Raw genomic sequence first — 24260 nt, 5'->3', positions numbered from 1 at the left:
TTTCTCCTCGTTGCACGCCAGCTCCCAGATACCTGGGCGAGCAGACATCAAACGTCTATTGCAAACGCGTTGCACTTCGTCGCACTCGCCAGCTGCACGAATCATCAATTCGAAGCCGGAGACTTGTTGGTACTGGTTTTTGTCATGGTTGCGTTTGACGTGTTTCAGCGGGTTTTAGCGGCGGGCGCTACTAACCCTGACGGCGAATCAACTCCTCAACCCCGCTCGCCCTCGCCTTCCGAAACTCTCCGCAGCCAAACGCGCTCTGATCAGGCCAATGCGAGTATCGTGCCCGATCTCAATGCAGCGGCTGTCGAGGATGAGCACTTCGAGCCAATTGAGCCATTTGTGTCATCACAATCAGGGACATCCGATACAAAAACAACCACTGTGGACGCTAAAGATGGCGAGATTCTGCGACTACAACGATCGCTTACTGAATCCAAAACAGCACACGAGGCTCGAGAAGTCCAACTCCGTGTCACCAAGGAGGAGCTTCATAACGCACGCGATGCGCTCAACCAGACCTTCGCGGAATACTCCAGCCTCCGCGAACAGCTGAAGATTATCAAACAAAACTTGGGCCGGGACCATCAAGCAATCGTATATCGGAAAGACATTGAGCTCTTTGCACTTCGAAAGGGTAACGAGCAGAAGGACAAGAGCATTCAAGATCGCGACAGCCAATTAGAAGAGATGGCCCGACAACACAAAACCATAATGGAAGTCAAGGACGCCCAGTTGAAGCTAATGAGGGAGCGATTGATCTCCATGGAGCGACAGTTGAGTCCACGACTTGCTGAAGAGGCCGAGGATGGGGAGAATGCGCTCGAAGTGAGGTTACTTCGAGTCAGGAAAGGCAGAACATCGCCGGAGGTTGAGGAAGACAAGGACGTGATCATCGCAAAGCTGCAACAACAACTAGCTGCCCATACCAAGACCACCGAGGAAGTCGTCAACCAGCAAGCCGAACTACAAAGGGCGTGGGAGATGGCCAAGAAAATTCAAAAGGCCTTGAAGGAGGAGCGGGACAGACATACACAGACACGGGAGCAGCTGGAAGAAGCTGCGGTGAAGCTTGCTGAAGCGGAGCCACAACCCAGGAGTCGGGCCAACTCTGTGGTGGGACGATTACCGACGATCGATGAGGACGAACACGACAAAGATGAGCTCGAAGCCATGTTCAACACTACGCAACAAGACAACCTGCGCCTATACGCCGAGGTGGCTGCTCTCGAAAAGCGACTGAGCGATGCAAATGCACGTATGTTTACTGCAATGCAAGAAATTGAAACCTTCAGGGTGCTACTCAACCAGGATAAAGAGGTCAATGAAGACATGGAAACTGCGCGTCCCAGCGTAGTACACCGTGTACACTTCCAGCGCATGGAGGGTCAGATGTCTGAATTACGGGAAGCGCTCGCTAACAAGGACGAAGAGATGGAGTTACTCAGAAATACTATTGCGGAGAAGGATCACTACGTAAAGGACATACAGGGCGAGCTTGACGCAGCTGCTAGCTTCCATACGCAAGATCAAGACGAGATTGAACGTTTGAAGCAATCGATCGATGAGTTACAAGCGACCAAGTACCAGCTCATGCTCGATCACGAACGGCTTGGATCACAACGCACCCGACAGCGCGTCATTTCCATGGAACGTACTGACCGTTCATCCGCACGCTCAAGTGGTGCGACACTCATCCAAGAATTGAGTCCACCGCTGACGAAGCACGCAGAGGAGGCGCCACCCATGGAAGCTCTACCAACTATGCCAGTAGTACCAGAGTGCGAAGGAAGCATCCAAGAAAACCCCCAACGTCACGTCCGTAGCAAGAGCTCGCCAAAAGAATCAACGAACCGTTGGAGCTTGTTGTCGCATGATGTCCCACCTGCTGAGCTGAGAGAGCTGAAGAGCAACCGCAGGAGGAGTCTAGGTCTCAAGGTCATGATGCAGAAGATGGTCAGGAAGAACCAGGAGGCTGATTCTACATCTACCTATGCTGCGAAGACAAGGCCGGAGGAGTCTGTTAAGAGGGAAGAGTCTAAGTTGAGGCGCGTGCTCGCACCCAAGGACAAGAACCTGTCCATTCGTCCTTCTACCGCTGCATCAGCCATTGCGTCTAAGCCTGTTGGTGCCCAACCTTTTGCAGTACCGAAAACCTCTCCTCTTCCACAGACTGTGCGTCCTCCGAACCCGAGACGTGATTCTCCATCTACTCCACAGTACTACGCTACCCAGAGCGCGACCACCCAGGAAGCAAAGGCGGCTGATAAGGAGAACGAGGAAAAGAAGGAGAGGCCGCGGAGCGTAATAGGTGGCGAGCCGGCGAGACCGAAGAGTCGATTGAGCTGGGGTTCTACGTAAGTCCACTTCTTTAGTGATGCGCGATTTTGTGAAGAGAATATACTAACAAAGATCAGAAACAAACTCAAGCGACGATCGTTGTATTGATCATGGGTAACATGGTGTGGTATTTGTATTCAGGCGTTCAAAACGGGACCCCGCGATATCCAGTGTATGAGTTGACGCGTTTCGGATCGATGAGTCTAGACATACTTTCATTGCGTTTATTGGTCTTATGCTATAGGATGGGCGTAATGTTAGACATGGGTATGCAGATATGTGTAATGTGTTATTGGCTTTGCGATGTCATCTTAGGGATAAAGAAATAAACATTGCATCTTACAGCGAAATATATAGGGTATAGCAAATTCTCGAAGAGTGAAGCAAAGTCCATGCGGCTACGCCTAGTCTTGGGGCCTAGATATTGATTTTGATAGACAGCAGTACCAGCTGTCCGAAGACTATACTCGGAGATTTTGCGCCTGGGCTCCCGCTATATAAGGTAAAGAAAGGAGTACGAGGTAATCTTCACGAAAGCTAGTGATCACTTCATGATCTCATTCACGTCGCCTTTGTTGATCAGACAAGGAATCCACCCTGCTTCATCCATCTCTCACACATGGTCGGCCAATCGCTCACCGGCATGCCCAGTGTGTCCAATGCAAACCCGTGCGGCGCATTCGAGAAGACATGAAGCTCGACAGCCCCACCACCTTTCGTAATAGCTTCAGCAAGCCGGTATGCGTTGATTACAGGCACGATCGGATCGTTACCAGCATATACAACAAACGTCGGTGGTGCGGGATGTCTCAAGAGCTCATCTGGCTGCATCTCATCGTACAGCGTCTGCTTCTCCGGTGGTTCAAGGGCTGGCTTGTTCGGAATGATTTGACGACCCTTGGCATTCGTAGAAATCGGTGCATAACCAATAATGGCAAATTCGAGATTGGGTAGATTCCCGTTCGCACCAGGACTGCTCCAACTCGTAGGGTATTCCGAAAGTAACGATGCAGCGAGATGGCCCCCAGAAGAAAGACCGCATACTGCCAGACCTCCTTGTGCAAATCCGTTGTCTTGAATCAGACTCAACGCCCGTCTCGCATCATCTACCGGCGCCTGACTCTTCGTTTCCTTGTTGGGGAAGCGATGAATCAGCACGAAAGCATGGAATCCTAATCCTGACAACCACCTCGCTACCTGGACACCTTCTCTTCCAACCATGAGCTCCACATATCCTCCTCCTCCCAAAATCAGGATAGCTCTACCGTTGGATGAAGTATGGTTAGGCTTGAAGCCGAAGAGCCAGGGGCGGGCAACGCTCTTCGCGACCGCCTTGTCGATGCCATTGGTGGTATCGAGTTCGAAGGCGCCTTCGATCGGTTCGTTGTCCCAAAGTGGCCATGCGTAATCTGCGTTGAGAGGGTTGGAGGGAGACATTGGATATAGGGATCGGTGTGATGACTTGAGCAGCATTTGTGGTTTCCTAATCAATACATGTGTTCTTAACCTCGGGGCACAATGCAGTCCTCGCGGCATCAATATACCGAGATGACCGAGACGAGGAAAAGCGGAGTAACTGTCACTCAGCGCCTGAACAACCATCGCTTCACGTTGGGTGAGTTTAACCTCTGTCTCAACAATCATCAACTGAAAAGTCATTTGTGGACCCACATACATGATCTTATTAATGAGTTTCTTCTGAATGCAATACTTGCTTGGTCCTGCTTGTTCACCGGATTTAACTCTTCGAAGCTCTACAAGCCTAACGAGTGCAGCCTTCGAGTCCACTTCGACATGCTGCCCGCACATGCCGCGTTATAAGCATAGAGCTATCAGCACCATATGCGAAACATCCAGCGTCGTCGATTCCGACTTTCAAAAGGCTGCAGATTGCACAGTGTGTATTCAACTAGCAAGATTCCTGAAGCAGTACGTGTGACAAAAAGAAGTCAGAAAGACAAGTCAGCGGATCAGTCAGTAGCATACGACCACAACGTGATTAAGTTGCGATGAGGCGAGCCAGAGTTGGCGAGGTTGGTGGATGCGTCGCATCTGAAGATCGCGACAGCCGATGACGAGAACGCGATGACGTCGTCTGAAACCGCAGCGACCCATAGCAGACGTCTGACATGTGAACAGCCGGCAGGCCCAGTGCGGCTACGCTGACTATCTCTTGGGGCGCCCTTCTGTTGACAGCAAAACTTCGTCTTCCATCTGTCCGGGCCACTAGTCGCTGCATCACAAGAGTCAAAGATTTCCCAAGTGTGTCTCAGCCAGCACCAAGCCGGTCAATAAGAAGTCCGTTCGAAGCAAAACCACATTCTAGCCGATGTCTGATGCACGATGGCGAGCCTCAAGCTTGCGGCCCTGAAAATCTCAGCCGCGCTAGCGGTTAATAGTGGGCCCACACGCGTTATCATCACTCCACTTGGCGCGTGAGGCGAACGTGGCGCATCATCTTGATGTCGTTCGACGCAAATTCTCGAAACGTGCCCGGGACAAGTCGGGATGGTGCTTGTTGCGCACGATTTTGGCTCGCCAATGTTTCTTGGGTGACTGTTTTCACGGTCATGTTGGGAAGGGATGACGAAACCGGAGTTATATAAGAGGAATGTGTGGCTCGGGGAGATTTGGTTCATCATCTACCTCTGCGTCCATCTCATCCATATTAAACACCAACAGAACAACACAAGTCTTCCTCCCACATTTCCGATTCCCATCTATCAGCAAAATAAACATGCCATCTTTCAAGGGTATGCTTCCTGCCACTGAATCAATCCTTTGATCCATATTAACCACGTCCCCAGACTCCGTCTCTTCTACCCCGGCCGGTGCCTCCGGCGCCCCTACCCCAGCCTCCTCCACGGCGCCCACATCAACCCGCGAGACTCTCCATGCCGCATCAGCCGCACTTGGTTTGACTTCGCAAGGCCTGGACCTCTGCCCTCACTGCTTCCGTGAGATGTCGCACTGCAACGAGCGCTTTGAGTTCGCCTAAGCGAACTACAACATTGGTACTGCTGCCAAAGATGGGTAATCTTTTTGGCATCAGCCTCTATCAGACCCTTCTCCTACTTCGACGGCGGCAGCTAGCGTGCTAGGTCAGGGGCTACGACTTTACTATTTTTCGGCATGGCATTGGGCATATATACGGACGGCATAGGCGGCGTTTCATTTGGAAAGGAAAGACACCACTAGCATCAGTATACCCCACTTTTAGCGATGTATACCATCAGGATAGATGCCTAAAATGCATCTCAATCGAATCTTTACTATTGCAACTTCGGAACTCGAGCGACGTTATGATGCAATAAGAACAAAGCTTTTGCAAGACAATTCCTTCGCTTCACAAGTGAGATGATACTGGGTGCGAGTTCCTAGACCCGATAGCCTAATAAATCATCTCACAAGATTTGGCAATAACTGTGACGGTCTACAGATCCAGCGTTTTGATAGTTCTTCGTTACATGAAGTGGAGAATGGGTTTCTTACGTCCTCCCCTAGCTCATTACAGGGTCGAGAAAGCGTAGGCGGTGGGGCTAAACCGTCCGAATTCCGCAAATACCAATGAAAACAAGCAATGAGCTCGCTGAGCAGTATCCTGAATAGAGCTTCGGAGGACGAAGTTACCACGGATGACGATGACGGCCTAACAGCTTCTTGTTAGAGCAGGATGGACGGTGGCAAAGTACCAGTCAGTAAGGTAGTCGTGAAGACAGAAGAACCTGTCATCTATTCTCTTGAGTGATGGAGAGGTTGAGACGTAAAAGTGGCGAATGATGGTTGGCAGATTTGTTGGGCAGGAGGCATCCAGGGTGGAGCGGAATGGTTCCGTGTGCTGATGTCATCCAACAGTCCTTATAGCTATCCGATATCAATAAACACTGACATTGGGCTTTGAGCTCTGGAAATGCACTTTCCATCGTTGTGATAGGTATGTTACAAACTGCACTTGATTATGTCGGTGTGGAGAGGGATTTTCTGGAGATGTGCGTGGCGGCGATACCGCCGATGCCCGGATGCAGCTTCCGTAGTGCGTTAGTCAACTCGCCTTACGCATCACGATAAGACTTTTCCCATCACCAAGCTTTTCCTTCGTCCTTTGTAGCAGTGCTCAAGATGGCTGTCACGCAAGATACGAGGCCTACCGCTGCCGTTGGAGAGTCAACACCCCTTCTACCACGCGACGAACCAAAAGAAAGAGAAGGAAAGCAGAGCGTCCCGGTGCTATTCCGCGCTTTACTATGCGCGTTTCTCGTTTCTTTGACATTCGGTATCACCCAAGTTCCGTTGCTGTACGCTTTTCGAATTTTGACTTGCGACGCGTATTACGAGCATCATGAGCCAGATCCGAACGCCACCGATAAATGCGCCAGACGGGAGATCGAAGCGGGAGCGGCTCGAGCTTTTGCCCTTCTTGCGTCATCAACAACAATATTTGGCCTCGTCAATTTACTTGTAGCTGGATGGACTATCAAGCGTCTAGGCGTCAAATTAGCTCTGATTGTACAGGTCTTCTGGCCCGCTGTTCGTCTGCTTGTTCAGAACATCGGTATCATGCACGGCGGCAAAGTGGGTATCATGATCGTGCAATGCTCGCAGATCATCACGGTAGTCGGTGGCCCGAATGGCTACGTTCTGTGTCTCAACTCTCTAGTGGCGGATGTGGTTGAGCACGAAGGGCGGACAGGTGCGTTGGGCCGACTCCAGGGCTGCATGTACTTTGGGAGTGCCATTGGTTTCCTGATTGGCGGTGTGGTTGGAGATTACTTTGGCATACTTGCGCCCTTCCGTATGACTTTGGCATTATTCCTACTATGCTGCGTGTACGTTGCATTCTCGCTCCCGGCCATGGCACCGCCTGAAGAAGACGAAGATGCGAAACCTCGCAAAAGCACTGGCATCGCGCGATTCTTCGGTCCTCTGCGCATATTTGCACCACAAAAATGGGCATTACCCGATGGGCGCCAGCGTATGCAGTTTGGAGCTCTGACTCTTGGCATCGGCGTTTTCCTAGGTATTCTCGCGACTGGTTATATTCCCGTCCTACTTCAGATGTACGCGACCGCTGAATTCAACTTTGGGACCAAAGAGAACGGAGCGTTGATATTCCTGTATTCGTCCTTGAGAGGCGGCTTCCTGTCGCTGGTATTCCCTCGCATCGTCGCCGCTGGGCGTAAGTGGCTTGGTGACGGCGAGAAGAGTAAGATGGAAGAAGAAGAAAGAGAGCCGCCAGTGCAGGTCCATATCATACCACCGACACCTGCAATAACGGAGACTGTCGACCCTCTGGATAATGAAGAGCCGCCAAACCCGGAGCCAACGAGTGAGCAGGAGACGTTTGCATTTGATCTGCTCTATGCACGCTTCAGCCTTTTGCTCGATGGTATTCTTACTGGACTCGCTGTCTTCGTATCACAAGGTTGGCAAATGTACCTCGTTGCTGTGCTGCTACCCTTTGCTGCAGGTACGGGTGCTGCGTCCAAAGGATCGATCCTCCAGATGCTACCGAATAACGAGCGCGTCGATGCGCTGAGCGGCATTACGCTTGTGGAGAACATTGCGCGTCTATCGACCACAGCAGTCTTTGGACTGGCTTTCGCCGCGCTGGCTGAGATTGGCCAAAGCCATCTGACTTTCGTGTGTAATGCAGCGGTCGCATTGCTTGGCTTCGTCGTGTTGCTATTCTCTCGGTTTCCGCCACAAGGGAGCCGCCGCATCGAGCGCTGATAGAAATCCCCAGGAACGTACGCGCAGATACTACTGGTAACGATAACAAGCATATAGAATTTCGCAATGTATGGCGTTAGGATCATTTACAACGCTCATAGCCGAAATGACTCCAAGCCATGGACACGGCTGGCACGCGTTCCGTTTGTTGTTGTTCCGCTTGGGCCTGCCAGGCAGGTAGGCACAACTGCGCACTACTGTAGCACTAAAATTTCAATGTTATTATTGTTACCCTGTCCTTCCGTGCCTCAAAATCAAGCTTGTCAAGCTTAGAGTTAGATCGCATCCTTCATCATCCAACCGGTCGAAAACGCCTTGGCAGCTGCCTGTTCTGGCTTTGGCCTTTCCTACAGATATCCGATAAAATGAAGGGCTCGCGACTGCAGGCGTCCTGCGTAGTGCTGAACCATCTCAAGCAACACTCTAGACGACCGCATCGCGTCGCATACAGTACGTGATGATGCACAGGCTCATGATAGCGTCGCTATTAGCGAGCGCGACTAATGCGCAATACAACCTCACCTATCTACATTTGATGTGGGAGATGGAGCCAACCCTTACGTTGATGGGTTCCGACGACACAGCCACCACTTACGAGAAGAAGTGCCCCGAAACAACGACTACGACTCCTACACCTTCATCGACCGATGACTGGCTCGGTATGCTCCTAGTTTTCTTGTGTTACTGGACATGCCGCTTACCCTCACCTGGATAGCTACGGCTGCTGAGTCCGCATTGTCTGCCTCATTCAACAGCATGATGTCTGCCGCCCTTTCGTTCTACGAAACCGCTTTGCCTGTCGAGACGCCGATTTCAGAACCAGTAGGCTGCACGCCCTTCACTATGTTGCAAGGTCCCGAGACATGGGAGTTCCACCTGACTGCTCCTGGCGTACAGACTAGAAACGGGGCTTGTACGTGGACTGGCGTGTTCAGCGAGGTTCCGATCACCTGCGACGCAGACGCTTTTGGAGAGGGCTTTTCCCTTCCTAGTGGCTCTCCAACCATCTTTTCGCAATCAGAACTGAGAGCATGGACGTCGCTAAGATATGCTGTTGCTACGATCGTTGAAGCTACGCCAGCACCGACACCCACGCCCACACCGGCAAACACGGATGACGCGAGTGGGACCGAGGGGACTGGGACAGGATCCACAGGGAGTAAGGGAAGGGCGCCAGGTGCGTCGCTGCCGACTGGTGCGATGTTGATCGGTGGAGCTGCAGCTATTGGTGGAGCGGCTTGGGGATTCTGAGCATCGACGTACAGGAAATGTGCTGGAAGTACTAGCATTATCACGCGGAGTAGGTTGGTTTGGGAGAGGCTATCCTATCCAAGTGTGGTCAGCGTTGGTACGAAGACTATTTAGCACTGTCGGAGGCGTAACTTTCTTTATCAGGTATCAAGATTCGTACATGGACGAGAAGGCAAACCATCTGAGACGCCATTCGAGAAATGTACGAGAACGTCAATCATCCAAAGGATTGGCAAGCAAGATGAGATCATGCCAACCTACGTTAGCTGATTGATTCAGCCCGTCGGCCCACCGCATTGCCTACTCACGTGGTATCAACTGTAGACCTAGGAAATGAAGTCTTTTCTAAAAATGATTGACTGCACATCGAAGAGTCCCTGAGTCAAGACCGGGCATCACGTGTAGCCATGGTACTCAAACTGCGGCTGTTTATCTTCCAGGCCGAGCAAGATGTTCGGCGTGAAGATGGGTGCCTGAGACATGATTGCAGATACCGTCTTCGGCGTGGGCACACTCACCGCATTATTAAGTGACTATGAGTTCACGAATGTCTTGTGCTGAAGCAAGTTCTAGTCAACACCCGCAAAGGCCACTTCATTGCCGAGGCCACACTCTCTGATGAATATCTGTGGTACATTCCTGGGCGCAATATGAAGAACATTAGCATGCTGCTTTACTAGCTACTCGCCGTTCAGGTAATGAAATGTCGCAGTATCTCTACTAATGAAAGAACAAGGCTGTGTTCAAAGTGTTCTATAACGCCTTTGTCTTCTTGCAGTTCGTTGAGCTTTCCTTCAAGCGCCATTTGTCTCGGAAAACCTTGTCGCAGTAGTTGTAGCTGTACATAGATGCTGCAAGGCTTTCTGAATTAATTATAACCTCAGAAAGGCCATTCATGCCACTATAATCGAACTTGATGCCCGGTAAGACCACATGTTCATTGTGCTGAATTCTTCCCTTTGCTCCGTGGACAGTTGCCGCGTCGGCGACTTGCGTGTGACTTCGGCGTTTCATTTTGTGGGGTAGACACCGAACCCTGCCTTAAAAGATGGCACCATAACGGAGTCTACAGAAACAATCCCATTATGAAAGCGACACAGATCGAGAGGAGCATCGAGCCAACTTCGATGCATGAACAGCGACTTTCGTCTGAATATAATCTTGGAAGAGATGAACAGCCCACGATTAGTTACGAGAACACGGACAGCCCGACACCTCTGGAATCCGTCACACTATGTCTCGAAGATCCATACTGGGAGACAGCAACAACACTTACTGGACCAACGAACTCATACGAGAAACGGCCTGCAGTTGAGTAAATCGGGTAGCTCGACACCATCATGCACCTACTCAAGCCAAGCAAGCACTGGCGCCGCCAGCCCAATCATTCCGATGATACAAGCAAAAAAAATCACAGAAAATCGAGCACAGTACACTACACAGGCTCCAGCTTCGAAGGAGCCCGTGGTTCACAGCTCATTCGAGGAACATACAGGGACATGGCAGTATGTAGTGGCGGATCCGTATACCAAAAGAGCCGTCATCATTGACCCGGTGCTTGATTACGATGCGAGCACCCGAACGATAGATACGCAGACAGCCGATGCTTTACTAGCAATGATATCAGAGGGCAGGTACCACATCGAGAAGATATTGGAAACTCATGCACATGCCGATCATCTTACGGCAGCTTCCTACATCCAACAATGTCTCTCCTCGCAGCAGGGATTCCGGCCGCCGATCTGCATTGGTAAGCGGATCCGAGAAGTCCAGATCCGATTTGCTCTTAGATATGGGATCACGGCTGTTGAGTATGAGAGCGCATTCGATCATCTTTTTGAAGACGATGAGGTGTTTGAAATTGGACAATTGAAAGCGGAGGTCATGCACCTTCCTGGACATACTCCAGATCATGTTGGATATCGGATAGGCGGTAAGTGATCTTGGAATAATCATTGCGATAGGCGACTGATTCAGCGTTAGACAACGTGTTCTGCGGCGACTCCATATTCCATGCTGATATCGGCACGGCAAGATGTGACTTTCCAGGTGGTAGTGCGAAGAGTTTGTATGCTTCAGCGCGGAGGCTGCTAGAGCTACCGGAGGATGTCAAGATCTGGACTGGTCATGATTATCCAGCTTGTCCCCAGCGATGTGAAGCTGTTCCTTGGATGACTGTGAGGGACCACAAGGACAAGAACAAACATCTTGCCGATGGTGTAAAGGAAAAAGATTTCTTGACTTTGCGGAAAGAAAGGGATGCGAGCCTAGCGGCACCGAAACTATTGCACCCTTCCTTGCAAACCAATATCCGTGCTGGACGGCTTCCCCAGCCAACACTAGGTGATCAGCGATTGATGCATCTCCCCATCAAAATGAAGAGTGGGACACTGTAGGCTGAACGGAAACCTTCGTAAGAACCTCGGCAACGATCAAGTCGACCGGTAGATGGGCCATCTTCTCAGCAAACATGTATACACGTCCGCCCTCACATGGATTTTGTACCAACAAAGTAGCCAAATTGTCATTTTAGTACCGTGGCTTCGACCGGATGGCTTTCTAGAGGCGTGGACACTCTTTCATATACCTAATGTAGAGTTGTCAAGACCTACAAGTCCATAAAGATCTTGTAAATCAAAATCGGGGAACGTGACGTTTTCCATCGATGCGGCGGGTGGGTTTACTGTGCTGCTGGGAGATGCAACATTAGAGGTACGGAACACTGCCGAAGCTACTCTTTTCAATGTACATAGCACAATTCCAGCAGCCGACCATTGTCGACTCATGGACTTGAGTACGCCCAAAAGCAGTTTGACTCTATCGGAATGTTGGTCCAGGCAACCCCTAGTGCTTTTGTCGTGCATCGCGCCGATGGAAAGCTGCACTACGGCAGCCAGGGCCAACGGATATACGAACAATGGAGTGTGTTTCTGGGTTGTAGAGCGCAGAGCGGCTAGCATGGATATGGTTTTGGAAGCTTCAACGGCTTTGACGGAGTGTACATGCTGACGGTTGCAGGGACAGAGAAGCTTCGTACAGTTGGCACCCAGCACGTCGTGCGTCAGTAGATCTTGAGAAATCAAATCTCCTCTGGGATAGTGCAGCAAGATGGTGCTCCATTGGATGATAGTGTGCGCTTGAAGCATGAGCTCGTCCAGATCACCGAACGTATTCGATATCTCCGCTTCGCTTTTGGAGCGTGGTAGGTGGTAGAGAAAAGCAGCAAGTGCGTTGTCAACAGCTTGTACGAGATCCCTATCCACACCGTGCTTTCCTGTAATTTTCAAAACCCGCCCAAGCAGGCGCACTGCTTCGATGCGATAGCAGAAGGACGAGAAGACCTTTTCTTCTTCTGCGAACACGCTACCGTGGAAGTCTGCCATTGTTGCTGGCATAAAGCACATGCCGGCTTCGTAGGTAAAGTCGTCGCATGGCAATAGCACGTCGGCGTTGACCGTGTTGGACTTGAATGTTGATTTTCGCTGCAACGCAGCGATGCAGCCGTCGATCACATACAATTCATACCAGGTTCTTCGCATGCTTTCTTCCAGCACTGTGAGATCACCAGCATGGGTTGTAGCAAAGTCCCTTTGATGCATTCCCAGTCGCAAAGCGCGTTCGATCGTTGTGTCAAGCAGTTTCTGCCCTTGCTCAGAGGAATTCTCCGCGAACAAGTTAATGGCATAAAGAAGTCCTGCTTGTACCATCTCGACCGTGTCTTCATTGTTCTGGTGGAATTCTCGCGTCACGCTCTCACGCAAATCTTCCAGCGACGTCGCGTGAAAGAAACGACCACCAATGAATTGGACTATGGCTTTCAAGTATCGAGGATATCCTTGTTGCCAATACATATGCCTTGGGAGCAGAATTGGATGGCTTGGATGGAAGTTTAGGTAGTAGAGATTAACCAGCTGCTCATCATCAGCCCATGAGACATGCTGACGTGGTGGACTATCCGATGGTCCGCGTTGTAGCACAGCCGGATCGGGTGACGCGGTCGCATTGTCGAGTGGGAACCATTGCGCTTCAGAAGGACTGCAAGTTGGCGCTTGATTGACGACAGATTGCGCGACGGGATTTGGAGAAGCAGGCAGTGTCTGCTGCAACGTCGACTGGTCCCCAGTATCCGAACACGTTATGCCGCGTCGGCGACCCCGTCCAGAGCGCTTGTAAGTACACGCAAGACCACGGGTTTGGCACCGCGTGCAGATTGGTGTGCCTCCGTCGCACTTGAGATGTGTACGACGACACTCCAGGCATGCGAGTGGGGACGGGCGAGCATGATTCCTTGATTCGGAAGAAGGCATTCAATCTGTTGCAAGTCCGTTGTAGAGTGAGAATGTTTCCACGTTGCGGTGAAAGCGCGACGCGAGCGAAAGAAGAAGCCGAAGACCCCGAAGACGCCGACGGTGGCCAAGAAGGGGGTTTCGCACTAGCCTGCTTCAGTCGGGGCCAGGAGCCGACACTCCAGCACTTTCGAATCATCTCATCCTCTCTCTCCAGAACTCTAACGACGCGATTGTCAGTATCGCATGTCGCCTTCACCGATGGCCGTGCCCACCTTCGGAACATCACGCCTTATCTAGTCATTCTGTTCACAATCTTCCAGAACAAGCGTCTAGACCCGCGAACATGTACGACGTGCAGAAGTGGCCTGAACTTCGCATGGTACCTGCGAGAATGACCAGTCAAGTTCTCAATGGAAAATTGCTTGCATTCTCGGACATGGTGTCACCTCTCTGTCGGTACGACCTGCCTGGTCTGCATACCTTCGGCAGTTCGATCTGCGTTGTGTGACGACAGGTATCGCTGCTTACTCTACGCCCGAATCTCCACCAATTGCATGCACGGAATCAGCGCTGGTTGGTTGCAATGCGGTATCAATGCGCAAAACGATATTTTCTCTATAGCCCGTCCTCTAGGGTTTATTGAGCTTCCATGTCGGACGCAGGGCGTGGATCGGCTAGATAACAAGCGCATGAGTCTTTGAACATAAGTTAAATGCCTACCCTGAGAATGAAGACGTTCCATCTCCCACTCCTGGGGTCCTATTACAGAGTAACCACGACTGCGTCTCCGTATCATGGCTTCTCACAAAGCTGCAGAATCTTGTGCCAGGGAAGATGGAGATGAATATCATGACCGAAGCCATGACGATAACTTGGCTGAGAAGAATGCGACAACAGCGGATGCACATGACATGTATCGTATGGGAAAGACGCAAGAGACACGGCGAAACTTCCGTTCGCTCACCATCTTGGGCTTCTGCATAGTTCTACTATCGACTTGGGAAACCATCCTGGCTACGTCGGTCTTTGCACTGGCTAATGGTGGGACCGCCGGCCTGATCTGGGGATATCTCATCGTAATGGTCGGATTTGGTTTCGTAGTCGCCTCTCTTGCTGAAATGGCATCTATGTGAGTATGGCTGGCGCTTTCCAGGCACACTCGCTCATGTTTTGCAGGGCGCCCACATCCGGCGGCCAATACCACTGGGTATCTGAGTTCGCGCCGCCCAGCTGCCAGAGATTTCTCAGCTATCTGGTAGGCTGGCTAGGTGTCCTAGGCTGGCAGGCAGCGGCAGCGACCGTCTCGTATCTGGCGGGCAAGCAGATTCAAGGACTCATCATCTTGAATAACCTGTCATACACCCCTGAAGCTTGGCATGGCACACTCCTTATCTGGGCTATCCTGGCTGTATGCCTGATCTTCAACACGTTCCTCTCTGGATATCTACCACTGGTGGAGGGCGGCGTTGTGATACTACACATTGTTGGGTTTTTCGCCGTTGTCATACCACTCTGGGTCATGAGCGACAGGACTCGCTCGTCGAGCGACGTATTCACCGTCTTCCAGGACAATATGATGTGGGGGAATCTCCCGTTCGCAGTCATGCTTGGCCTGACAAGCGCTACTAGTACATTCGTTGGCGTTGAAGCTGGTGCTCACATGGCGGAAGAGGTACGTGACGCTGCTCATGTCATCCCTCGCGCCATGATGTGGACTTGGCTTGGCAACGGGCTCCTTGGATGGATCATGGCCATTACCTTTTGCTTTTGTGTGACCGACACGGTCTCCGTCCTTACAACGCCGCTTGGAACACCCTTTATCCAAGTATTCGTGGACACGACCAAGTCGGCAGGAGGCGCAACTGCGCTTACGGTTCTGATGTTGGTTATTGCCATCTTCGCGTGCGCTGCAGTTGTGGCTGCAAGTTCGCGTCAGGTTTTTGCTTTTGCTCGTGATGACGGCATTCCTTTTGGCCGTGTTTTTAGCAAGGTCTGTAGACCCAGCGTTCGTCATTTTTTTTGTGAGAACCATGTTCTGACCTTTTGCAGGTTTCGCCCAAGCGGGAAGTACCAGTCAACTCTGCCTATATAACGCTGGTCTTCGTTGTCATCCTCTCATTCATCAACCTCGGCTCCACAGTCGCATTCATGCAGGTCATCTCCCTTGGCGTTGCTTCAATGCTGACCTCGTATTTGATCTCAATCTCGTGCGTCGCATTGAAACGGATACGCGGTGAGCCGCTTTTGCCATCCAAGTTTGACCTGGGAAGGCTGGGATTGCCGATAAACATCATTGCCGTACTCTTTCTCTTCTTTGCTTGGATATTTTGCTTTTTCCCTGTTGGACCCCGGCCGACGTTAGCAGACATGAACTGGGCCGTCTTGGGTTATGGTGCCGTCGTCTTGTTCGCAGTCTCTTACTATGTTCTTCGTGGTCGACACGCATATGTCGGACCAGTCAAGCACATTCGAAACTTGTGATTCAGGACTGTTGTGATGGCGCTGTAGCCCGCTCGGTCGAGACATGCTGCGTTCATATGATGAAGTCCTTTCGCCATCGTTACTATTCATGGCCGCTCTCTGACGAATCTGCGATATGATTTCACAGTGTACCTCATGTATCTACAATACGTTCTTAGCATGAAGACAAACATCGAATTACCGTCCATATAAAAGGTCGCCAATCACGCAAAGGCCGTGAACCATTGTCACGCAGCATACGGGATCGGTCATAGGGAACAGCAAAGAAAGAGACAAACTAATTCAATAGCCATGGCAATCTGGTGTTGTTGTCCATCACCTTTCCTTGTTCGGCTGCAACCATCGCCATTGCCAGTAGCTTACTCAACAATGTTCCCACAACTTCTCGTTCTCACTCTGTTTTATGCGTCGACCATCTCTGCAGCGCCGGTGAGCGTTTTCCGGTCTACCTCAGAAGCAACAAAAGTCACAGTAATGGTAATACCAGCTGGCACCGCGCAAAGTCCGTCATCGACTCTGGGTGATAGTGTTCAGGCCCGCCAATGGGAATGGACGTCACCTGCATCGGCATGGAGCGAGCCAGCGTGGACACAACCTGCATGGTCTGATGCTGCTGTTTTGCCTGTGCCAACAGAGCCAGTCTGGTCGCCTTCTTTGTCTCCTAGCTATACCGCAGTGTCCACGCCTACACCCACATCAACGTCCGACTATATAGATACGCATCGCCAGAATCCTGGCGCTGTCAAGGCAGGATGGATAACTGCTGTCAGCGTCATGGGCGGGATCGTCGGATTGGGTCTGATCCTGTTCCTTGTTACCTCATCTCGGCAGTATCTGTATCAGCACCCTCTCATCCTGCGTCGAAAGAAAGCATCAGACGTGGAAGTCGATGCTGGTCTTGATTGTACAGCGAAGACCCCACCTCTTCCTACGCCGCCTAGGCCGTTTGTAAAGCCTATCACGACATCCAGCGGTGGTGCGCGCCCTGCGCCACGTCAAAGCCAAGACCTCACTGATGTGCCACGTCTGCCGAATCCATCCGATGGTTTCGTGCATGGCCCACGTCGCTCATCTTCAATGTACCAAAACAACATCCCTCCCCAGGAAACGCATTGGCAGTAGGACGAGCGAGGAATGTATGTGACGTAGGCGGAGGTGATTGGATCTGGTGGGTTTTGTGTGAATGAGAGGCGGGGGTGTTTGTCCTTGTTATTGTACGCCATTGGTTTTTCATAGTTGTTTCAAATGTACCATAATATTCAATGCGTAGTCAAGCAAGAGAGGAGAATGCATCAATTGGGATTCGTCAATCGTATCCAGGGTATAAACCTCGCACGCCAGAGCACCAAACGCCTGTTATGCCCATTTCGTGGCTGATACCAGCTTAGGTCGAACGTGATATTTGGAATTTCTTGTTCCAATGCATGCAATGCAGCAACAATAGCTTCAGAGCTCGGGTTTGGCCTTGTCATCATCCTGGATGTCTTCCTTCTCAATGACGACAAAATCATCGTCGGTATCTGACGTCTTCTGCTTCTTTGCAGATGGCTGCTCGGCATCGTCGGCATCTTGAAGCTCGGCGGTCGGGGCGTCGGGAAGTTGGGAAGCGAGTTCGGACGGCTCGGTAGACTGCTGCTCTTGCGCCTTGGAGTCGGAGGCGACGGGTGGGAAAAAAGCGCTGAGTTGCAATCAGTCGATGAGGGTGGATGAGGCAGCACGTGGGACTTACGGGATGTTGTTAAAGTAGGCATCCTCGTCCTTTTGAAGGAAATTGCAGAAGATGACACGGTCAAGCTTGTCCGCCTTGCCCTCTTGCTCAAGAAACATGCGCACTGTCTCGAGCGCAACTCGGCTAGCTTCATCGCTTGGGTAGCCATATACACCAGTGCTCAAGGCTGAAAAGGCAATGCTCTTGCACCCGTTGTCAACTGCCAGGCCCAAGCTGGTGCGGTAGCAGCCCGAGAGCAGTTCTGCTGAGCGTGCCGCGCCTTCCTTCCAGTATATCGGACCAACAGCGTGGATGACTTTCTTGCTAGGCAACTCGTAGCCATCTGTAATCTTGGCGCTGCCCGTCTCACACCCATGGAGCGTTTCGCACTCCTCCAGCAGACCCGGCCCGGCTGCGCGGTGAATGGCGCCGTCGACGCCTCCGCCGCCTAGCAACGAAGTATTTGCGGCGTTGACAATGGCATCGACGGCGAGTGTCGTGATGTCTTGCCGTATGACACTGATTTTGTCGTTGAGAGCAGCCGACGCTTTATATTGAGACGGGACATGGTCGTCGTGGGGCACAATCTTCTTCAGCTTATACAGCAAGCTGAGCGTCGGCATCTCGTCGAGAGACAGAGTCTCGGCCATGTTGGGTGAAGGGCTGCGAGACCGGGATGACAGGGGTCTTGCGAGGTAGTATGCGCTCGTCATGGGTCGTCGTAGTGCTCCGAGTGCGCGTCCAAGGAACATGAAGCGAGGGCTGGTGGTGGTGGTGGTGGTGGTGGTGGTGGTGAGTGATGCAGGCACGTGTGGGCTGGAGCTTGGGCCTCGCTCCTTCCCCTACCCCGCTTACCCACTGGCCACTCCGCTTTGTATACAATGCCCAAGTCGGATTCACTCTGTATGCTCGCAGCAACGGTTTCTGCCAACACCGACACAAGAATGCCATGAATGAACAATACACCACCACACGACCCCATCAAGATGATTGTAATTACACTGCGTGTCTTGTACACTTTCCAAACACACTCAGACGCACCCTCAGATGAAGAGGCTGAACAGCGGTTGCATTGCTATCGGAGCTGCAAGAAGTGGGTCGAGGAGGTAAGCATGTGTCGAGGAGCTGGCTCGGCTGCATGGGCGCAATGACGTCGCGCTTGAACACCAAGCGCGTACCCTTCTGGGCGTGGCGACAACCTATGCCATTGTGCCCCCCAGCCGTCTTGCGATGCGGTTCGCCATCATCCACGCCATTCATCAATGCTTCTTAGTGCTCGCCGGTCGAGGCAGAATAGTTCTGAGGCTTTGCGCCACAGCCAGCGCGGACAAGCTTCGCAGAGTCTACTAAGACGACGCTGCACAACCAAGCCTTATATGACCAAGCCTTGCGCCGCACAAGGCATCTTCTCCTTGGACACAAACACGTATCAGATCGACGAATGTGCAGCACCTAGCGAGGCCGTTATCGACAGCAGCAACTCGTCATGCTTAAAACAGCAGGTGTTGGCTTGCCAAGCCAACGGACCAGACCAACCTAGCCGGAAGAGGCAGTCGGATATGCACTCTCCCTGGATGTCCATCCTGCACGACGTAGCCGGCACCATGGGTACAGTAAGTAACCCAGCATGGATGATGCGCTTTCGAGTATATGATGGCACGCTGCCTCTCTGTTGACATCTCATCCTTGCGCACGCTGTCTGCTCCTCATTCAGCAGACATCATAGAATTTCGCGAGGAATGATGGTGGCTCCAACTCGACTTCAAGCCTCAATGGCCACCGTCGTTGGAATGATGCTCGACTTTGCATCCTCTGCTGTGGTCCCGCGCCAGAACCAGGTCTTGGATCCATTCACGCCCATCGATCCTCAGAATTGGGTCAACCCAGACAACATGACATGGGATGGTATGTCTGAGTGTTGTGAACAGCGCCAAACTCATACTAAGTTTCGAGCAGATTACAAGGCACCACCATCGACCGATTGGGCCGACCCGGTGCGCAAGGGCAGAGATCGGAACTTCAACATTGCAATGGTGGCCATAGACTACCCAGACTCCCCATTCGTTGTCACTCTACCGGCTCAATCGGATATCTTCGGTAATCCACAACCCATTGCATCTGGTTTGAGCCGCGACGATGTACCAAAGTTCTACCACGATCTGCTCAATGTACCCAGCGATATCAATCAAGGCCATACGCTTCACGAATACTGGATGGGTGATTCTTTTGGCAAGTACGGTGTCGATCTGACTGTTTTTGGGCCATACCGCATGCCTTCAAGAAGCTACCAGTACGGGGTGGACGATGAAGAGGGTGGTTTCAACGAAGGCGCCTGCCCTGAAGGTCCACCATGCTCAGTCGATCTCAGAACTGATGCACTCGGAGCATGGCGTGCAGATGTTGGAAACGATACAGCCGACTCATATGAGTTGGCTTTCATCCTCTCCGCTGGTCAAGACGAATCTTCAACGTGGCAGGAATTCGGTGAGATGAAGTTCCTTTCCAAGGAAGATGTCCCAGAGGAGTTCGGACCACCAGGCAATTCTACGCTTCCAAATTGGGCCAGTACTCGCTATGGTGAGTGGTCATCGTGGGCTGCAGCCTCTACGATCTGGCCGAATGCTGGTGGCGGTTCCTCGACTCAAGGTGAATCCAGTGGCATGTCCACTTTCGCTCACGAGCTGTCGCATTTGCTCGGTATTGGCGACAACTACAATAACCCCTTTAGCAATCCGCCCCGACGCACATACACTGGTCCCTGGAGCATGCTTTCTCGGGGAACCTTCAACGGACCCGGGGGTCCTCATACACGCTGGCAGATTCCTCCTGTACAAGGGTCTTCCATGGGATCTCTACACACCATGCGTGACAAACATCAGATTGGCCTTATTGATTCAACGCCAATCCTTCAGGTCTCGCGCTCCGGTCTCGCCGCCTCTGGCCCTGTTGTCGCGCAGATCACTGCTCGCTCCGTTGACCCGGTTGGCAGCTTGATGGGATTCAATATATCGCTTGGCGCTGCTGGCGACCTTGCATCCCCATGCAACATATCCCTTGACGCTCTGTGCGACGGTGGTGGCTACAACAACTACAATTTGGAAGTCGTACAGCGCCTTGGTGCTGATTCCTTCTGCCCCGATTCTGGCGTTATGATTAGCAAGACCAAGAACAGCGATCGTGTGCAGCCCTTCCAATGGACAATTGATGCAAACCCACAGGATGCGCGTCAAATTGACTTTTATCTACCCAACGGAACAGCGAGATACTGGACGATTGGTGACTACAGGCAGTTGGTGGATGCGCTGTTCCATGCTGGCACGGACTCCGGCTCAGAGTACGAGTACATTGATGAGGCAAATGGCCTGCACATGTACATTCTCGACAAGATAATGGATGACGCTGGCGTGCTACACTACGTCGTGGGCGCTGCCTCGACCGCGACGAATGTGACAACATCTGCTCACCACGGTATAGAGCTGGGCTCTGGTAAGGTCGCAAGTGCCGAGTACTCGGACAGCCCCACTGATGGCACCTACTGCACGTTTGAGTTGAAGAACACCGGCAAAGCTGCAGATCTCGCCACCAACCCTCATCCGCAAGACTTATCAGAATATCTTGGTTCCGATATCTACCGTCTGAGCGCAGACGTCCAGGGCGAAGGTTGGCAGATCGCTGTGCCCAACGCGCTCGCGTATGCAAAGGCTGGGAAGCAGAAGACTGTTCGTGTTGCTGTGAGATGCGAAGGCGCCTGCTCGAAAGAAGCTACCGTGACCCTTACCGCGAGGAGTGAGAGCAATAAGACAATTTCAGAGTCTAAGACATGTAAAGTCCGTATATAGAGTATAATTTATATTTTAACTAAAGAGTACATATAATATTTATATTCTAGCCTCTCTAAGTTTTTAAAGTATATAGTATAGAATTAGTGTATATAAGTTTACTAAGCGATTGTCAGGCCGAGCTGACGATATATACTATCCTGCACCATGATCAGTAGTTCACTGTTCATACGTACCTTTTGGGTTGCATAGCGTAGTGGTGTAGGGCTGCGTTCTAACAGCGATATAAGAATATCGTTTACACTATTCTAATTTATTTTTATATCTTATTCTATATAGAGGCTTATTATATAATAAAAAAATATAAAGAAGTAATTTTTATATTTATTATAAACGTATAAGTAAAAGTAGTATATATTTAACTAATAAAAGATACTTTAATAAGATAAAGAAGAGGTATAATTCCTAAATACCTATTTTTACTATATATAGCTATATATAAGAGGTACCTTACTTCTTATAGTAATATAAAGTATAAGTAAGTTACTATTAACCTATACTATTACTATAGAATAAGTCTAAAGAGAGTATAATCTCTAAAGTATACAATAGTATTATATACATTAAGGTAGGTAGAAGGGTAAGAAGGGAAGCCTCTTTATATATATATATTCTTAGCCTTAGCCTTTATAGACTTTTTTTTTACTATTATTATAGTACGGTTAAAGACTTTTTTTAAGATAAAGCGCTAACTAGGTAACTATAGGCTTATATAAGTCTATATTTAGTACTACTAGTACGTACGTAGTGTATTATAAATAGTAGATACTAAAGATATAATTTTTTTATTTTCTGTAAGTAGGGGGGTATTAATAAAATAAAACTTTAAAAAAGTAAAAAGTAGCTATCCCTCTACTTATTAGTTATAAAAGTTAATAAAAAAGATAAAGTAATAATATAATTTAAACGCTGGACTAATTAGCGTTTTATAGTAGTAAAGCTCTAATATCTCTATATAAAAACTAAAGTTAAAAAGAATTTACTAAAGGTAACTAAAAAAAGATACCTATTAAACTTTAGGAGGGTATAATAGGGATTACTAGTATTAGCTAATAATATAATTATAATAAATTATAAAGGGAGGGAGGGGAAGATATAGTATCTTTACTATAATTAAGCTTACCTAGAAATTTATATATTTCTATAAAGCTTAACTACTTCTAACTTTTATACTAATACTAACTTATAAGCTTTAAGACTTCCTTTAAGACTTATACTATATATAAACCTATATATATAATATATTTCCTTTATATTATCCTTTAGGAGGTCTTCTATTATAGCCTAAAAACCCTAACTAGATAAGTACTATTTAATCTATCTAATATATAATATACTAGCCTTATATCCCCCTAGGCCTTAGGGATAGGGCCTACAGTATTATCTTATATTACGTTACTAAGAAATTTTAAAACTAAGCCTAAACTATCCTAGCGTATTTAGAAGTCTCTTTTTACCTATAACACCTCTCTATCTATCCCCTACATCACGCCCTATACCGCCTTAATATCCCTACTATTACAATTACTACTAACACTACCTAGAGATTAAGCTCTATCGTATTATAGTAATTACAGTAATTATAGTAATTATAGTAATTACAGTTATAGTTCTAGTTATAATTATAATTCCCTTTAAGCGGCTATAAAGCCTATATATTAGTAGTAGTACCTTTATATATTACTACTATAGCTATTAAAGCTATTATAGCTATAATACTATATATATTACTATTACGCACCTAATAGATCCTATTACGTTATATCCTAAGCTATCTATATTATTAAATTAATTATCTACTACCTATACCTATCTTAGCTCCTTAATAATATCTATAATATATAGTAGCTAGTCCTTAAAGTCCCTATTACGGACCTCCTCTAAGTACCTATACTACTTATTAGTTATTATAGTGCTAGTAACCTTTATATTATATATACGCTAGACTTATATATCCTAAAGAAGAGTAAATAACTTATTAGCTTTATTTATACCTTTACTAGCTAGTATAATAGTAGTACCTATAAGGAGGACCTTAGTAATAAACACTAGGTCTCTAAGTATATAGTTAAATTCTTTTTTAGTAAACCTATATAATAGGCTAAGGGATTAAATATAAGTCTAGAACTTATACTTAAGGTTACTTTTAAGGGGGTTAATCTTAATAATAACTTTATACTTATTATACTACTTAATAGTAGCTGCTATAGTTAACAGGAGGGTTACTAAGCCCTCTAAAACTAGGCGCTTTATACCTATAATAATATTATATATTTAAATAATAAACGTGCTAGTAAAAGACGTAAGCATAATACTGTTAAAAGACACTATAATAAATCGCAGTAAAGGTATATTTCCTAAATACCTATTTTTACTATATATAGCTATATATAGTTTAATAATAGATAGGTTAAAACTAAAGCCTTAAACTTTAAGTAGTTCTAGAGAGTTATAGTAATATTAGGGAGAAAAGGAGTTAAAGTAGAAGAGGAGTTTTTTAGTTAATAACTATAGTTTATGGCTTACCTCTAGGTTTATAACTATAGTACTTAAGGTTATAGAAATATTTTAGTAACTACTAGCTCTTTAAATTTCTATTTCTTAACTTCTACTTTA

At 49.0% G+C, this 24260-nt stretch overlaps 9 protein-coding genes across 9 annotated transcripts; 7 read left to right on the top strand and 2 right to left on the bottom strand.

The window, feature by feature from the left end:
• Positions 1 to 144: 144 nt before the first annotated feature.
• Positions 145 to 2454, top strand: ACET3X_006256 (uncharacterized protein; the record flags this gene model as incomplete). Its single annotated transcript, XM_069452448.1, has 2 exons — positions 145 to 2363; positions 2424 to 2454. 2 exons carry the CDS (start codon positions 145 to 147, stop codon positions 2452 to 2454), a joined length of 2250 nt encoding a protein of 749 aa, XP_069306616.1.
• A 310-nt stretch (positions 2455 to 2764) lies between these two features.
• ACET3X_006255 (uncharacterized protein) lies at positions 2765 to 4270 on the bottom strand. Its single transcript, XM_069452446.1, has one exon. The coding sequence runs from the start codon at positions 4153 to 4155 to the stop codon at positions 2926 to 2928; it is 1230 nt and encodes a 409-aa protein (XP_069306615.1). The 5' UTR covers positions 4156 to 4270; the 3' UTR covers positions 2765 to 2925.
• An 813-nt stretch (positions 4271 to 5083) lies between these two features.
• On the top strand, positions 5084 to 5344 carry ACET3X_006254 (uncharacterized protein; the record flags this gene model as incomplete). The annotated part of the gene is made up of 2 exons (XM_069452445.1): positions 5084 to 5099; positions 5154 to 5344. The coding sequence occupies 2 exons, from the start codon at positions 5084 to 5086 to the stop codon at positions 5342 to 5344; spliced, it is 207 nt and encodes a 68-aa protein (XP_069306614.1).
• Positions 5345 to 6903: 1559 nt separating this feature from the next.
• On the top strand, positions 6904 to 8076 carry ACET3X_006253 (uncharacterized protein; the record flags this gene model as incomplete). The annotated part of the gene is made up of 1 exon (XM_069452444.1): positions 6904 to 8076. One exon carries the CDS (start codon positions 6904 to 6906, stop codon positions 8074 to 8076), a length of 1173 nt encoding a protein of 390 aa, XP_069306613.1.
• Positions 8077 to 8611: 535 nt separating this feature from the next.
• ACET3X_006252 (uncharacterized protein) lies at positions 8612 to 9327 on the top strand (the record flags this gene model as incomplete). The annotated part of the gene is made up of 2 exons (XM_069452443.1): positions 8612 to 8735; positions 8792 to 9327. The coding sequence occupies 2 exons, from the start codon at positions 8612 to 8614 to the stop codon at positions 9325 to 9327; spliced, it is 660 nt and encodes a 219-aa protein (XP_069306612.1).
• Positions 9328 to 11211: 1884 nt separating this feature from the next.
• ACET3X_006251 (uncharacterized protein) lies at positions 11212 to 11723 on the top strand (the record flags this gene model as incomplete). Its single annotated transcript, XM_069452442.1, has 2 exons — positions 11212 to 11260; positions 11311 to 11723. The coding sequence occupies 2 exons, from the start codon at positions 11212 to 11214 to the stop codon at positions 11721 to 11723; spliced, it is 462 nt and encodes a 153-aa protein (XP_069306611.1).
• A 2972-nt stretch (positions 11724 to 14695) lies between these two features.
• Positions 14696 to 16097, top strand: ACET3X_006250 (uncharacterized protein; the record flags this gene model as incomplete). The annotated part of the gene is made up of 4 exons (XM_069452441.1): positions 14696 to 14745; positions 14793 to 14871; positions 14902 to 15606; positions 15666 to 16097. 4 exons carry the CDS (start codon positions 14696 to 14698, stop codon positions 16095 to 16097), a joined length of 1266 nt encoding a protein of 421 aa, XP_069306610.1.
• Positions 16098 to 17543: 1446 nt separating this feature from the next.
• ACET3X_006249 (uncharacterized protein) lies at positions 17544 to 18455 on the bottom strand (the record flags this gene model as incomplete). The annotated part of the gene is made up of 2 exons (XM_069452440.1): positions 17544 to 17775; positions 17827 to 18455. 2 exons carry the CDS (start codon positions 18453 to 18455, stop codon positions 17544 to 17546), a joined length of 861 nt encoding a protein of 286 aa, XP_069306609.1.
• A 1047-nt stretch (positions 18456 to 19502) lies between these two features.
• On the top strand, positions 19503 to 21670 carry ACET3X_006248 (uncharacterized protein). Its single transcript, XM_069452439.1, has 2 exons — positions 19503 to 19710; positions 19762 to 21670. The coding sequence occupies exons 1-2, from the start codon at positions 19545 to 19547 to the stop codon at positions 21642 to 21644; spliced, it is 2049 nt and encodes a 682-aa protein (XP_069306608.1). The 5' UTR covers positions 19503 to 19544; the 3' UTR covers positions 21645 to 21670.
• Positions 21671 to 24260: the final 2590 nt, after the last annotated feature.

Source organism: Alternaria dauci, chromosome 5 (assembly GCF_042100115.1).
Source record: "Alternaria dauci strain A2016 chromosome 5, whole genome shotgun sequence".
Taxonomy (NCBI): domain Eukaryota; kingdom Fungi; phylum Ascomycota; class Dothideomycetes; order Pleosporales; family Pleosporaceae; genus Alternaria; species Alternaria dauci.
This window is presented reverse-complemented; position numbering and strand designations above follow the sequence as displayed.